Source organism: Hipposideros armiger, unplaced genomic scaffold, assembly GCF_001890085.2.
Source record: "Hipposideros armiger isolate ML-2016 unplaced genomic scaffold, ASM189008v1 scaffold_633, whole genome shotgun sequence".
NCBI lineage: Eukaryota > Metazoa > Chordata > Mammalia > Chiroptera > Hipposideridae > Hipposideros > Hipposideros armiger.
In genome coordinates this window covers 477,522-494,161 of record NW_017731983.1, presented here as the reverse complement: position 1 = coordinate 494,161, position 16,640 = coordinate 477,522, and the positions used below count along the sequence as shown (strand labels likewise).

Here is a 16,640-nt window from a genome sequence, read left to right as displayed (position 1 = left end):
AATTCAGCAGTCAGCAAGGTAACGCAGTCCTAGCACATGGTCTGGCCTGGCCAGGACTTCCGGGCGGTCCAAAATGGCCCATGGCTCAACAGAGGGCTTACGCATGTCACAGGGCACTCGGAAGTACCAGCCCAGTGGGGTAAGGGAAGCGCCCTGGGGAAACCTGTGCGGAGGTCACCCTGAAATTGTATAGAAAATAAAATGGCTGACTCTCTGGGAGCAGCTCACTATCCCTGTAATAGGGGGAGCCTGGCATCTCCCTTTAGGACACATAGGATCATGAGCAAACTCCCTGGGCCAAGACTTGGTCTTCTCACCTATAAAATGCGAGGCTTATAATGATCTCGAGATCTTTTCTTCTTCCAGTGCAAAAAAAAAAAAACGTTGAGGCCTGTTTCATTCAGCTTCAAGACCAATGAGTCCAAGGTGAATGCAACAGAATAGTGAAATAAAGTGCTATTTTAGGAATAATAAGAACCAGATATATTTCTTTCCCATTGAGGACAAAACCAGAAGGAAATATCTGTACACTGAACAGAAGAAATTGGGATAGACATTAGAAAGAACTTGGTGACGCTAGGGCCACAAGAGCTTGGAGCCTGTTACGAAGGGGATGGGAAAATGCTCAGCTTTTGACATTTCCACAATGGTGATGAGCTGTCCTCCTGCAAATGCAGCCCCGCTAGCTAGAGGAGAGAAAAGTCTGCTCCTTATCTCCTGCATGCTCTGGGCGTTTGTACATGCTGTTCTCCGCACTCTAAGCCTAGCATGAAATCAGCCTGAAGTGTTGGGTGGGCTAACGACTCACATCTTCCTCTTGGTGGCTTACCTCTGCTCAAAGCACACTCCCCAGGGAAGTAAGCCATGCTGACAGGTGTGGGGGGGAGGGGGGGACCAGGTAGTGCAGGAGGAAGATGGGGAACCAGGTCACAGCATTCCCCTCCTTGACAGAGAACTGACCACACCGGCCTGACTCTTCCTATCTCCACCAAGACTGAGGACCAGGGCCAGCGGTGAGCACCCCTCACACGTGTCATGTTCTCCCTACACCTGGTCTAAAACAGGCTTCCGGTTGCTTCTGGCTATGTAGAGAATAAATAAAAGCAATGCTATGAGAGCACTCCACAAGGATGTCCAGATGCTCAAGTTCAAGGATGCCGCCCCAGCATTCCTGAAATCCAGCGTTCCTTAGAGCCTGCGCCCAGGATAGGAGGCAGGTGGGGCAGCCGTGGAGCCTCCCGCCCCGGAGCCCCGGGCCCCACTTACGTAGATGAGGCCTGAGTAGTAACGCTCCTTGAGATTGTGCAGCACCGAGGCTTCGTTGAGGCACGTGAGCTCTGCCATGTCTTCCACCTTGGAGAACTTGGGCGGGTTCATCTTCTGGATGTCATCCTTGTTCACCTTCACCTTCTTCCCATTCTCCACCAGCTCCACGATGGCCTCCTCGCCCACCTCTTCCTTGAGGCTGGCGGGCTCAAAGCCGTTCTTGTCGGAAGGCACCCATACCAGCTTCTTGGCAGCCCAGTCGGCCTGAGCCAACGGGTTATTGATGAAGTTTTTATCCACATAGAGATACTTATCAGCAGCTTGCTGCGCCATGGTGACTTATAGCCAGGGCCTAAAAGAGAAAAAAGGACAACCGTTAGATACAGCTAACTCCATTAGCCACACAAGAATTGTTAACATTGGGCCGGCCGAGTGGCGCGTTGGTTAAGAGCTGGCTTGGGATGCCAGAGGGCCCTGGTTCGGATCCCACATTGAGGGCCAGTGACGCTCGCCCTCTACAGCTAAGATGCTGACGAACAGCTCAACCTGGAGCTGGGCTGCTGTGAGTCGACGGCGACGGCGTAGGCTGCAGCCCCTGTGGCAGTGGGTTGCCATGGGCTACCATGTGTAGCCAGCAGCCAGCGTGAGCAGCCAGCAGCCACAGTGAGCAGCCGTCCAGAAGCCGGCGACTGATCTGCCTCACCGGGGAAGAGCGCAATGATGGTGCCAACTTGGGCCAGTGAAGCAACGTCCTCCACAACTAGACTGAAGAACAAAACGACAGCAACTTGTCTGTTCCCCTTCCCCCAATTCCCCAGCGCTGTTCCCATCCCCCCAATTCCCCAATAAAAATCTTTAAAAAAAGAATAGTTAACATTCATCTCTTATCTTCGCAAGCTGCATGGCATTACAGTGCAATAAACATCTATATAACCGGGCTGTACAATTTGCCAGAATTTTCTTGTTTCTACTTTTAGGAGAAAAATGTACATACCTAAGAAAACAAGTTGGTATCAGGGATGCTGTAAGAAATTAACAGTAAGGTGTATCGTATCCTAGGATCAACACACAATCAAAAAAATCTAAAAACAACTATTATGCCAAATGATGAGCATAACAGTCTCAAAGATAGATGCAATTAGTGACTATGCTACACCTGCTAAGGCAGGACAGTGACTGCACAATTTAAGAGAACGTCCAACAAAAACAGGTTTCTAATTCGCCAAAAAAAGCAACTGACTACAACCACAAATGGAAGTTTCCACTTTAAAAAACTTTTTCTGATTTCACAGAGTCAACCAAGAGAAGAAAATAAAACACCAATAGGTTGCCAACAGATTTTAATCCAATTACGATGCTACAACCCAAAGAAATCAGGCAAGAAGAAAAGAAGTCAGGCTCCAGGAAACCTCATGGAGAAGAAGAGTGCTTCCCTTCCGGCACTAGTGTGAAAAAGCAACCCTCAATGTATGTGTATGGGCCAGAACTTAAGCACATGTGTGTTTGCTTTTCTCGAAAACTTATTTGCAAAATAAAGATGAAATACTAATCCCTTACACCTGTGTGGTTTTAGCGTTCAAGAAATGCTTCCACACACATTTCACTATCTCGGAAGAGCCTCATCATAACAATCCTGGAAGGTGTGTCAGGTACGTGCTGTTATCCCATTTTACAGACGAGGGAATAAAAAGCTTGTCCAGAGTCACCCCAGAAGAACTCTGGACTCCTGGTCCTGTAGCTTTTTCATGGTTATAACCACAGAACTTATTCCTGCTCAAAGGCTCAGGCTTGGATCAGCTCAGAGAACAGCTGCCTTGAACCAAAAGCAGGACTAAGAAACACGGTCTAGGCCGGCCGTGTGGCTCAGTTGATTAAGAGCGCGAGCTCTGAGCAACAGGGTCACCGGTTTGATTCCCACATGGGCCAGTGAGCTGCGCCCGAGCTGAGCTGCCACTGAGTGCCAATAGGTGGCAGGATGGCTCAGCTGGTGAGAGCCCGTGCTTCTAACAAGGTTTCCGGTTCAACTCCCACATGGGATGGTGGGTTATGCCCACCCACAACTAAGATTGAACACAGACCCTTGAGTTAAGCTGCTGCAAGCTGCCAACAGGCAGCCGGACGACTCAGTGGTTAGAGCATGCACTCTTAGCAACAAGGTTGCTGGTTCAACTCCCACATGGGATGGTGGGTTACGCCCACCCACAATTAAGATTGAACGGCTGAGCAGCTGCCAATGGGCGGCTGGATGGTGACTGGACTTGGAGCTGAGCTAGCTACACCCTCCACAGCTGAGATTGAAGGACAACAACTTGTCTGTTCCCCTTCCCCAATTCCCCAACACTGTTCCCCTTCCCCAATTCCCCAATAAAAACAAAAAAGAAAAAGAAACCCCGGTCTAAGACACAGCCAGCCTATGGCCACCAGAAGAACAATCCAGAAGCTGACTGCCTCCCTCACAAAACCACCAGGCTTTTCCCTTGTGAGATCAAGGTCCCCCCACCCCCGCCCCAGGCCCAGGAAGCCGGGAGGACCCCAGATCCAAACTCAGAGTCACACAGGTTTTCATGGTTCCAGATTCCAAAAGGGCCTCGGATGCCAAGGAGGCTGCAGGCTTGGGAGGGAGAGAACAAAAGGAAAAGTCTGGGCTGCCCAGGCCTTCTTATCTGGGCTCATTAAATGGTTTCCAGATCAAGGCTAAGGGGCTCCCCTGGACTCACTCCAGGAGAGGCTGTTTTCCAGGAAATTTGCTTGCTCCCGCCACAGGAGGGAAGGCAAGTCCAAGGAGCAGAGCCTGGCAGCCTCCCCAGCTCCCTCAGCTGGTGGCTTGGTTTACATTCCCAGCACAAGCAAACCCTGGCAGCCCCTCTCAAAGGAACAGGGGCACCATCCACCTGCAAGGACCACCCCCCAAGAGAAGGCAGGGCCCAGACTTAGGCAGCAGCAAACAAGGCATGAACAGGACAGCTGTAAACCAGCGAGCCAGCCCTTGTCTTTTGTGGGGATTTGGGGCCTGGGGTCTGGTATCTAGGCAGGCGGCAGCACCCAGGGCACCACCAGCTTATGTTCGGCTGTCCCTGTTTCCACACTGGCCAGTCCATTCAAGCAAATCAAAGGCTTCTCTTTGTCGGGATAAATACCAGTTGTCCTCTGCCTTTCTGCCATCCATCTGATCACTAGCCAGTCGGCCTCTCCAAAGTCTTAGCGTTGAGGCTCCCAAAACCAGTCTCCCCCTCATGTCACTACCCCGCTGGAGAATGCAGAGCACAGGGCCTCACAGGCTGCTGGTTCTCAATCTTTTTGCAGACCTCAAACCCATAAAGGATTAGACAATTTCCCACCAACATGCAAAAAGGATTCACTTGAACCCTGCCTCCCAAAATCCTAAGTCTGCGGCTAGTTAAGAGTCCCACTGACTCAGTGAAGGCACCGAGGACGTCACACGCCCTCCAAGAGAAAGAGGGAAAGGGGTGGTCATGAAGCACCTACCTACCAACATCAAGCTTGTTTTATTCACAGCCTCACATAACCATCAATCGCTCTGGGAAAGAGTGTTTATTATCTCCAATTTATAAATGAGGAAACAGGCTCAGAGATGGCAAATCATTTGCCCAGTGTCCCAGCCCAGTCCTGGTGCAGGATCCTAACCCCCATTCCCCAGGCCTGGGCTCGTCCCCGCACACTTGTGTCTGGGGTCTCACATAAGCAGTCAGGCTGGCACTGGAGCTGGGGTAGAAGTGGGTAAGTTGAGTGGGACACGGGGAGGGCAGTGGAAGGCATTCCACAGCATTCAACAAATATTTACTGACCCGATCAGGCAGGCAGGGAGGCTGAGATAAGCCTTCCCAGTGTGGACCACGTGGCCTGTCAAAAAGCAGAGCACATTAAAACTCGATCTTCTTCCTCCTCCAGTCTGTGGGCTGCTCCTCCAAATAACAGGCAGCCCATCAGTGACGGCCGAATGACTCTGGCCCTCATCAAACTCCATTTCGTCCCAGTAACACCATCCCCGGTGGGATCAACAGCAAAGAACCCATCTGGTGGTCTGGCATCACGGTGGCACCTGGGCTCCCTTCAGGCTGCAGGCCCTGGGCGCTCAGCCTGCCTTGGAAATCCAGGTAAACTGCCCAGCCCTTTCATGGGTGGGTCTGTGGGAGGGCCAGTCACACTGCAGCAGCTGACAGAGAAAAACCATCCAACCCACCCGCCTAGCTCCATGTTCATTCAGCCCTAACTTCAGGCCTCAGTGGGAGGGAAGGGGCAGTCACAGGCCAGCTATCAGAGACCTGGGGGCCAAGCCATACTTCCTAGAAGGGAGGGGGACATACTATATCCCCTCAGAGCTGGACTAGCACCGAGGGCTGTACCTCTCTGCCTCCAGGGGTGCCAAGGCCCCCATGGACAGTGGGCTTGAGGAGTCCCCACTCACCTCAGCACCTCTCTCTGAGCAGAACTTTTCATTAAACACAGCTGGGCCCTGCTGGGCCACGCCAAGGACAGAGCTGTCTGGTTTCAGCAATTCTGCTGAAATGACTTGAGGAGCAGCAGTACCGAGATCAGTACATGAGCTGGCTGATGGGGAGGACCGCAGAGGTCACGATAAACAGTGGGGTTGCTATTAAAGCCTCACCCGCCCAGACAGAACATCCACATTCAAGGACTCGAAGGCCACAGGCCTGCAGCCGACCTCCCGTTTCCACTTGCATCAGGTAAGGAGGCTCCCAGGCCCCAGCGGCTGCCCAGTGGGGAAGCCAGGGATGCAGACAGGTGACCACTCACCTCTAAGGGTGCAGGTGGAGTAAGCAGCCACTGTCAGGTACTGTGAGAAATAAAATCAGGGGAACTGGAGCAAAGATAGTAGGGAGGCAGTCTGCTAAATGCACCAGCTCCCTGCCGCATCCTGGGATGCTGCTAAATAGCCTCTACATTTTTTTAAAAACTGCATGAAATACGAATATAAAGGTTTTTAAAATGAAAGAAAAATATCCTCCTAAATTCCTGACCCTGTCACCCCAAAACTCAGTTCTCTTTCTCTCTTTCTCTTTCTCTCTCTCTCTCTCTCTCTCTCTCTCCCCCCCTCCCTCCCTCTCTCTTTAATGTTTCCTTCTAGTCCTGGGTCATAGACACACTGGATTTTTAACTATCATAGGCAGAGCGCAGAGTTTCACATTTTGTATTTTCCCCACTTCTTATGCCCATTTCCCCACTGGGCCATAGTTTGCTTGCTGGTCGTTTTTATCCAAACGTTTCACGTTCCAGGTGATGGTGCAGGGGCTCTGAGAGGGAATCCGTGACTCCATTCAGTCACACAGCTGGGGATGCAAAACCTCAAACCTAGGACTCCTAACTCCAAGGCCTGGTTCTTGGCCACTTTTAATGGCTGCATGATAATCCAACATGATTTAAAACAAAAAACAAAAAAAAACCCACTAGTTACTAGGTTTTTTTCTCTCTTATTTAGTGGACCCCTTGAGATAAACTCCCAGAAGTGGAGTTACTGGAGCAAAAAACATCCCGACATTTTTACGGCCCTGACTCGTGTTATCAAAATGTTTCCAAAAAGGTTGACCTGTGTGCACAACCACGTAAGCAGCGAATCCACATGGCAGCAACCACACCAACGCTAAGATGTTCGCAGGTGACTCGGATTAGGGACCCTCAGGCAGCCCTGGGAATCTGCAGGGCTCGGCCAGCCAGCAAGGAGTTAAAGAGAAAGAAGGCAGCGCCCATTGGAGATCAGATGGGGCTGAGGCTGGCCCTTCCCATGCGGCAGCCTGCGGGTGCCAGCCCAACTCCAAGAAACCCAAGTAGTTGCCTTTTTAGGCCATAATCGGGAGGACACACTAGAGGCTAAATTAGGACTCGCAGGAAATGATGAAACTGAAAGTAAATAGGTTAACCAAAAACCTCTGCTTTCAACCCATAATGTAATTCCTAGATTATTTGTCTCTCCCCTTCCCCCCAAACATCCATTTGGACCTTTTACTCCTTCCTGTTTCCCCACAGAATCCCCTCCCTCCCTCCGGTTCTCTTCTTACTTGTGTGCCTGTCTGGAAAAGAAACTGCTAGCCCCTTAAAAAGACAGAATTTATTCTACTAGGACAAGTCACTGGTCCAAAGACTATGAGCATTTCCATTCCTAGACAACTAGGATTATGTAAAGCCTTCCATGGGCCAAGTTCTATCTAGGCTTGGAGCTTTCAAGTCGGCCCAACTCATCTTAAAGCTACCAAGAACTGAGAGCCTGCTAATAAGCGTTCCGTTTTCTCACTCAAGTCTCAACCATTTCACAAGGTATATATCATCATATTCACTTTACAGGTAAGAGAAACGAGGCTCAGACAGGTCTCAAAACCCAGATTCAAACTCAGACCCATTCGGCTCCAACACCCTGCTCAGTTTCCACTTCAACTGCCGTCCCCGTGAGCGACCTGGGGCCTTGGGGAGAAAAAGAGCTGAGAACCCTGTGATTTAGCAAACCAGTAAAACACATATTAATTTGCCAACTGAAAGCTGCAAAGCCCGTCTCCTTATGCTGGTTTGTACAAGGGACTCTTCACGCATCCACCTGAAAGTAAGGGGTGTGGGGTCTGAATGTGGGCAAGCCATTTAGGTGCTCTGGCCCAAGGTTCCAGTTCCAAGACCCAGGTGGCTCGACCACGACCCTGGAGCCCTGCCCAGCTTAATCGCTGATGTAGGCAAGCAGGCTTCTGGTTGTTTTTTCATCCCACCCCCATCCCAGAAAGCACAAGTGAACATGTCCCTTCTCTCTCCTTACACCCACTGCACTGGAGTTCAGTGCAACTACCGAGGTGCCCGAGTTACACTGAGGAAGGTTCAAACCCATTAGATTTACTTATTCAATCAACCAAATCATACTGAGGGTCAATATGCAAAAAATATCGTGACAAAGGTATAAAGAACCCAAGGAGTTTATAATGTCCTGGGATGACACATGCCACTACACTGTCAACCTGGGACTTGATCATAACATCTAGAGTGGACAAAAGCAAGCGCCTTCGCTTTCTTTTCCTGTTTACTGCTGCACCCAACACCAAGCACACTGGGTGCCCATTAGATAGATATGCCATATGGATTAAGAATAAATACTTGCCTGTGACCTTGGGCACGTGCCACCTCTCTGGCTCAACTATAAATGCAGATAATATTTTACGCACCTTCTCTACCTCGCAAGGCTGTTTAATTCAGTATATATACTCATTAACTGTATGTAACAAGGAGACAGAATACTTGTCTTTGTGGAACATTCACTGCAAGGGGGAAGACCATGTAAACAACCAGCTCTAAACCAGGCTCTGCAGGAAGGTGTCTTGCTGCAGGAACAGAGAGGAAAGGGTCATTCAGTGGAAAACGTGGCAGCTCAGGGGAGTTTCATGGAGGAGATGACCTTTCGGCTGGGTCCTAGAAGACGGGTAGACCATTGATGGGGGGGGGGGGGGGGATACAAAAGTATTCCAGGCCAAGGGAGAGGAGGGTGCAGGTGTTCATGAACCATAAAATGATATGATCGGGTAAGGTAGCGATTCTCAACCTCAACTCTATGAACATGTGGAGCCACATAAGTCTTTTTTGGGGAGGGCTGTCCTGTGCATTGTACAATATGTAGGAGCATCTCTGGCCTGGACTCAGGAAGCACCCTGTCGTTGGTCATAACAACCAAAAGTGTCTGCTGACATTGCCAAAGGTGGTGATTGGGGTGGGGAGTGGGGAATCACCCCAGTTGAGAACCACTAATTTAAGGGGTTACTATGAGCAAACGTTGCACGTAAGTCAGACCTCTGCTTCATAAATACCCTCCCAACACTGAAGTGCACAAGCCAAATCTCTTTAAAACAGAGAAGTCCTCAGAGCAAAATGATTCCCAGGGTCCAAACAATGACAATCATGGATGGTACCGTCACTAAGGAGGGACTGTCCCTTGTAATACACTGTATTTTCATGGATCTGCCCAGAACCCCCTGCTGGACTGTACTCGCAAGACTCCTAAATGCCCAACTTTTAAGAAAAGAATCAGGCTAAGGAGGCAGATGTGCCTCCCCAGGCAGGACATGAATCTCCTTCAGAGCCGCCAACAAAGTTCATCAGCATCGAGAGGTCGAGGTGACTGATGGGAGACAAACAGGCAGCAGCCACACTGGGGAGCGGCGGGCTTGCTCCCAATGCTGTGCCTGTGACCATCACCCTGGGAATGCCATCCAATGTTATTTATTGAATAATTTTAGCAAATCAGAGTTAGTCCCAGGGATTATACTCAGATGAGTGTTTCCGGCCCAGAACTCTTCCCAAGGTCCTGAGCACCAACCAGTTGGGCATCTCCACCTGGAGGACCCATAAGCACCATCACACCTGAACTCCGCCCACCCTCCTCTCCCCCCACCTTCGCTCTCTTCTGGGTCTTCATCGCTGAGAAAGACTGTCCATCGGGTCACCCAAGACAGTCACTGTACACGCCTCCCTGGTCGATTAGCAAGCACTCTGCACACCCCATCACTGGTGCGCCTCTCCAGTCCAGGCCCACGTACCCACCTTTCTAGGCTGTACACAGCTTCCACCCGTTTCAAACCTGCCAAGTCAGGATGACTTGGCAGCTCCATCTCTATTCATGCTATTTCCTATTTTATTGATATTACCACCAGCTCAAAACAGCTCAGGCTCTACATCTTTTCCAGCATCATCTCTAACCATCTCGCCATGGTGACCCTGCCCGTTAAGCTCCTCAGTGCTCCCAGCCCTTCCTCGGCCCTCGGCCCTTCCTCGCTGCCACATCGCGGTTCCTGCTCACATCCCACTCTGTTCACACCTCCAGACCTGGGAAGAAGCCGTGTGTCCTCTGGCCAGGAACCCTATCTCAAATCTCAGCTCAAATGCTCTTTCCTCTGGAAGGCCCTCCCTGATCGCGGCAAAATGACTTCCCTCCCCTCCCCTTTGTGCTCGGCACCATTTATGAAGTAGTTTTTATATCCCCAAAGCAAGAAGGGAATAAAAGCATACTGGGGCTTTCAATCCACAGAGAGAAATAGGAGTAAAGATAATTTATGGGTCCCCAAGAAGCTTTTCATAAGGTTGAATAAACGAACTCAATTTTCTGGAACCTTCAAGTGTTTCCCGACTAGCCAAGGTGGAGGCACTTACCTACACCTACCAGACACACCAGACAAAACCTCCGCTGGCGTGGGCTGGCAGGGCCTCTGCCCTTTGTTGGGATCCATGTAAAGACCTCAGGCTGCCCTTCCTGCCTCTCCTGGAGCACTCGGGCTGCAAACACCAAGCCAGGGCTGCAGGCACCAATCTTTGGTACCAACTCAGCAGTAAGTTCAGAGAGACGGAACTTAGAGACGCCACTGTCATGCAGGGGCACCGATCCTTCAAATCCCAAGGTAAGTGTTTATAATGCCATGATGGAATGGAATGGGTATGAATTTGGAGTCAGAATCTGGGTCTGAGTCTCCTGCTCACAATTCCTGTGATCTTGCAGCTGTGAGCACCTCAATCTCCTAGCTCTAGAATGAGAAAAAAGTTCCCAGCAAAGAATCCAACACTTACTAGGAACTCCCCTCCCAACTCCTCTCTCTTGTCCTCCTGACCTCATTAGTCCTAATCTCTCCTAGAATGATACCCGGGGCCTATGAAAAGCTTCCAGAAATGTGGTGCCTCTTTCTCCAGGTGTCATCAGTGCACAGCGAAGATGGTACAGTATGGTGACTCCTAAACAGTGATTCCGCATGAGGGGAAAGGGCTTCATGGCGGAGGAAGGCGGGACACGCTGCCACCCATGGCCGTCCCATGGGGTCATGTTGCACACAAAAGGTCCTGAGGAGCCTGCGGTCAGGAAAGCTGCTTCGCTTTGTCCAATAAGGCTTAGTGCCCAGGAATACTCTGCAGCAAGTGTTTCTCGATGCTGACCTGGGAAATGCAGGGCAGGTGGGATGTGCATGAGGCCAGTGGAAGAGCTGGGTCTGAGTCTGGCTTAGCACTGACCAGCTGGGCGACCCTGCAGACATCACCTGCTTGGCACTCAGATGCTGTTATCAGGCTCAGACAAGGTAATGGATGCACAGGAACCTCCCTATTTGGCCAGGGCCATTAGAACATGTGTCTACAGAGAGGAGACAGCCACTCTGCACCCAGGGCCAAGTTTACAGCAGCACCACCACCGCCACCCACCCCTGCCCCAGGTGCTCATTCTCAAAGGGCTTTGAAGGTGCAGGGTCCTCCCAGCTGCCCAGAGTCCAGACACCGCTGAGGACTGGGAGAAGGCAGAGAGCCCCTCCCTCCCGACCTCAGGAATGTTGTTTGCTTACAGAAGAAGCTGGGACTTGTTTCCCTTAGCAGTATTCCAACCCAAGCCTGTGCTGATGCTTCACAGATAAGGAAACCAGACCAGAGATGGGCCAGAGAGGAATTTAGCACCAGAGCCCCAGAACCCACCCGCTTTGCCCTTCGCTTCTCAGAGGCCCATGGAGGGGCTTCCCAGGACTCCTAAGAAAAAACCCTAGGGAACACTGAGAAATGTTTTTGCCTGACTACAGAAAGGAACGCCTGTGATCATTTTGACTTTACCCTGTACCCAATGAACCCAGACCTTCAAAAATGACACCAGAATTTTGTGCATAGATTCCCCTGCAGCTATGTGTACAAGGAATGGGATGGGGAGCTGGAGATGAAGCTGCAGGGGATAAACACAGCAGCTCAGCTGGGATCTCATCACCATGTGGAAGAAATGGGCTTTATTCTAGGGGCAAGGGGAGGCCACCTCAGGACATTATCCGATTTATATTTCAAAAAGATCACCCTCTCTGACCTCAATCTAAGGGGGAGAGGTCAGCAGCTGCAAAGTGCCAGGACTAGCCGACCTAAGATAGGAGGAAAGAGAATTCTATGAGGAGGTTAGGGACTAAATGATTAAATGCCACAAGAGAGGGACAAATGAAGCACAGATTTCACCCTCTGATTTACTACCCCAAACAGCCTGGCTCAGGAGGAATCCTGGGAGTCACTGTCTCACCGCTGTCATTTCCTTCTAAGTGGGAAGTGCCCCGGCACCCAGGAACTCTCCCCCCAAAGATCTCAAGCATCGTGTGTCCCCCAGAACCAAGTGCCCAACTGGGTCTCTCTCCTCCACTAAGATACTACCCCTGTCCTCAGGGCCACAGGCACATGGCTTTGGAATAAGGAATGAATCAATCAACTAATCAGTCAGGGCAGAGAGCAGTTAGGGCTTAAAGACCGCCCCATTCAGAATGACAGCCCCTCCCACATGGGGAGAAAGATCCCCAAGGCCTTCAGAATCCAACGGACTCCTTCAGCCAATGCCTCCCAGCTCTCCTGTCCGTTCCCAGACACACACCCCTCCCTCCCATCCTAGCCACAGGCAGCCTTTCCTAAGGCCCTAGTATATTATTCATCTCTGTCCCTCCTCCCCCCAGGCTGCCCCCAGTACAGCCTGCCTTGTATCAGATCCACTGCTGCTCTGCTTGTCTCACCTTTGCCCTAGAACTCCTTGAAAGCAGGGACTGTCCCCCACTCCCTCCTGAGGCACCCAGGATACTACAGAGGGAGGCATATTGTTGAAGTGACGCCTCCAAGTGCTTGGGTTTACAGCTCACGCGGTCATCCCGCAACGTGGCTACAAAGGTAACCCCTCCTATCTAATGTCGAGAGAAGGGAGGGGAGCAGGCAGGCAGGCACATGGGCGACAGGTTAAGCAGCTCTCCCTCAATGGGAAGCGGCCAAGCAGCCATGGGCTGGACCTGTGGCTCAGCGGCTAAGTCATCGCACTGGACCTTGAGACTCTGCGCGTAAGTGGTTCAATATTTGCATAGTGAGATCACACCTGTGCTTCACCTACCGGGTAATGAGCTTTCATTCAGTGGCCGCAGGAGCTACTGCAAAGAGAAGTCAGTCATTTCAGGGGGCAATCAATGTCCCCTCCCAAACAGTGAGGCGCAGATTCTGCCCTCAGACTCGCCCCCAGGTTTGACGAGGCTGACAATTGTTTGGCTGCCTGCCTGTTAGGAATGTGCCCTGAGCACAGCCGAGCCTGCCCTCCCGCAGATAGCATCTCCGGGGCTTGCTAGAGCGTCCCACACGCGCACGAGGGGGCAACTTGAACCCTTCAGGTTTTGCAGCGAAGTTATTCTTTCCCGTTGGTCCTGCTGAGAGCACGGTTTTCTTTTCCTCAAGCATGCGAGCACAGTTTGCTGAAACCCAATGCAGAAAAATAACCACACGGCAAAGACTTAATTATACGGCCGCCGTCTCACTGGGAAAGTGCTGGCTTCCTGCGTCCACATCGTGACGGGCTGAGAAACCCAACGCGACATCAGGAACTAACGACAGTTTTTGAAAACTACTCGGCCCAGAACCTACCAGGCCTTCAGCAGCTTGTTATTCTCTGAGTGGTATTTAAACAATACAAAAACAACAACAAAAAACAGAATAGTGTAGCTGCTTACACCCACAGCCATCTCGACCCTAGTCCCTCTGGACTGAGAGCTCCAAAGCCACGATGGGTCCCAGTCACTGCTGGGTCCCCACTGCCCAACATGTAGGTGCTGAATAATATCTGATGAACTGAAATAATGGGGAAGGTTCCAGTCTCCCAGAAGGTCCAAACTCCAGGGATGGAATCCAACAGACTCTCTGCCACCCGCCCTTCAAGTGCCTAGTGTTAAGCCCAATAATCCCACACCTTATTTTCCAAACCTAAGTGACTCTCATGTGGTTCATTTCTGCCTTCAGCAGGCCGCAAAGGCCTGGGATGGACTGAAGCTCTTTGCAGCCATCCGGTGCCACACCACGGTCCTCTCTTCTCACCTAACCTTCCAGCTACACTGGATGTTCACTAATCTTCATTTTGTCTCTAAAAGACGTGCAAGTGGCCAGGGGTCAACAACAATCTTCCTGAATTGATCAAGAGGTCATTTAAGTCACTCTGCTAATGAGCTTCATCACGGAAAGGAGACCTCCCAAATGGTAATAACTTATTCATGACTTTTACAGACAGCATCTTACAAAGAACCTGACTCAGGAGGCAGCCAGACGGGCTGTGGAATTCCAGACCCATCACTTAACTAACAGCACAAACTTTGCCAAGTTGACTTGGCTCCCAGGGCTCGGTTTCTCCATTTGTAAAATAGAGGTGCTACCAGCCCCCCGCCCCTAGGACAGCTGTGAGCAGTAGCCGAGAGCCAGCCCCATCTCTGCAATGCGGTCGGAGCACTGCTCAACTCAGAACTATTGTGAGGCTCAACATGAGCTAACGGAGGAGTGGTGCTTGGTGGTGCCCCGGGCCTGCAGCCCCCCCTCCCCCACAATCTTTGCCTCTTCTCTCAAGAAGTCTGTGTCGCCACTGAGCTCATAATGAGTCAGTCCCAAGCGCTGCCCTTACACAGCCCACTTCGGGGGGTTTGAAGTCACATCCTGCCTAGCCTAACTCAACGTGATTTATTCCACCCCAGGAATGTAGCGCATTTCCCAGAATTTTGTAAAGAACTTTTTAAAGACTTTGATTTGCAAGGGGCTCCATTTGCAGGCTCAGCTGGAGTGGCCAAGGAGACCGGCTCAGCTCAGATCTGTAGGCGGGAACCAGTCGGAGCTGAAAGAGACAACCAGCCAGAGCATCTCATGGGGGGGGGGGGGGGGGGTGCCAACACTTTCTTTATTTCAAACCAGTTTAAAAATTTTTTTTTATTTAAAAACTTTTAATCCCAAATACATACAAACACATCCAGCAAAATGAAATTCACAAAATGATACTCTATTTTCCATCCGAATCTATTTTATTTCATTTCTAAAAATGCTGGTTGCCACTCACTAAAGTCATTTTCCGACCCACCAATGAGTCGCCACTGACAGGTTGACAAACACCAATCTGACTCAAACTTCACTTGGGTACATGAGGCTCAGACTGGTCCAGCAGCTCCTCCAAGATTACACAACAGATTAGGCAAAGCAGAAGGTCAAAGCCAAAGGGAGGCTGTGGGGGACATGCTCCTCTCCCACTGCTCCCATCATCTGATCCTGACCGACCACCCTGATGAAGCCATGGCAGGCATCCTATGGCCCCGCCCTGTCCCAGCTCCCCACCTTCCCCCTTTAAAAAGAGACTCAGAGGCTAGGGGGTTGGGGGAGTGATGCAACCTGCCTGAATATGGGGGCTGGGGAAAATTCCTTGAAGACCTGGAATCCAGGTAAATGATCACAAGGACAGAAAGAAAGAAGAACCCAGTTTCCTCAGTTTCTAGAACAGATCAAATCTCCTACAGTCAAGATGGGATGGGGCGGGAATGAGGGAGGAGAGGAAGGGACATGACAACATAAATTGGTAACTTCAATATGGCCTCAGGGATAGAAAAGACAGTTTGCGGAATATAATCAATAATGTTGTAAATAGTTTTTAGGGGGCCAGATGGGCTCATGTCTTGTTAGGGAGACCACTTCATGGACGGTGTAGAGGCCTGACGACTGCACTGTACATCTGAAGCTGCCATTGAATAATATGTCAACTATAATTTAATACATACATAGTCATGGGATGTGGAGTACAGTGTGGGAATGGAGTCAATGGAATTGTAATAGATATGTATAATGTTGGTGGAGGGGCAGTGGATGGGGGAGGGAGGTTGTCACTTTGTGAGGGGTGAAAAGGATAACTAGTGCATTATTTTGTACACCTGAAAATAATTTTAAAAATCCTACAGTCAAAAATATTTAAAATATATATTTAAAAATATATATATATATATATATCACCATTCTCCAAGCACCTGCACCAGCCCCAGCCCCACGCTGAAGAGACACCCAGAAGTGATATATGAAGGGCTTAATACAAGAAAGATCAGATGGGAGAGGAAGACCACTAAACTACGGAGATGAGATTGGGACAGGTGCTCGCCACATATTTATCTGCGGGGCAGCATATCCTAATGCTGTAATGAACAGACCCTCATGCCTGATAATACCCTGCTGATCACGTATCTGTTCACACACACGTACATGCACACACACTCACTCTACAAACAGGAAATTCAAAATTCCCATCTGTCTAGATCAGTGGTTCTCAACCGTTTTAGCCATCAAGGAACTCTCTGAAGGCTGCAAACCCTTTGAATACCATCTCAGGAGGCTCACAGAGACCCTCAAGTTCAGCCCATGGGCTTGTTAGGAGCCCCCGGTTACAAGCTCAAAAGCCAAGGGGCACTGGAGTGGCCTCCCCTCCACCGAGGCCACCTGAACAAAGAAGAGTCTCTTCCTTCATGAGCCTCCAGAGGGTGAAGCAGGGTCTCACAAAGGAGGGTCTGAGGGAGCAGGGCTGCAGTCAGGACAACCCAACAGTAAGTGTGGGGGGGAAGCAG

General features: G+C 50.5%; 1 protein-coding gene across 1 annotated transcript in view; it reads right to left on the bottom strand.

Annotated features, from left to right (window-relative positions):
- Positions 1 to 16,640, bottom strand: part of MYH9 (myosin heavy chain 9) — a 90,683-nt gene that overhangs the window by 58,572 nt on the left and 15,471 nt on the right. The window contains exon 2 of the mRNA XM_019625553.1: positions 1,267 to 1,618. Within this exon, the coding sequence (XP_019481098.1) occupies positions 1,267 to 1,599 (333 nt within the window). The 5' untranslated portion in view covers positions 1,600 to 1,618. The remainder of the gene's footprint in view (positions 1 to 1,266; positions 1,619 to 16,640) is intronic.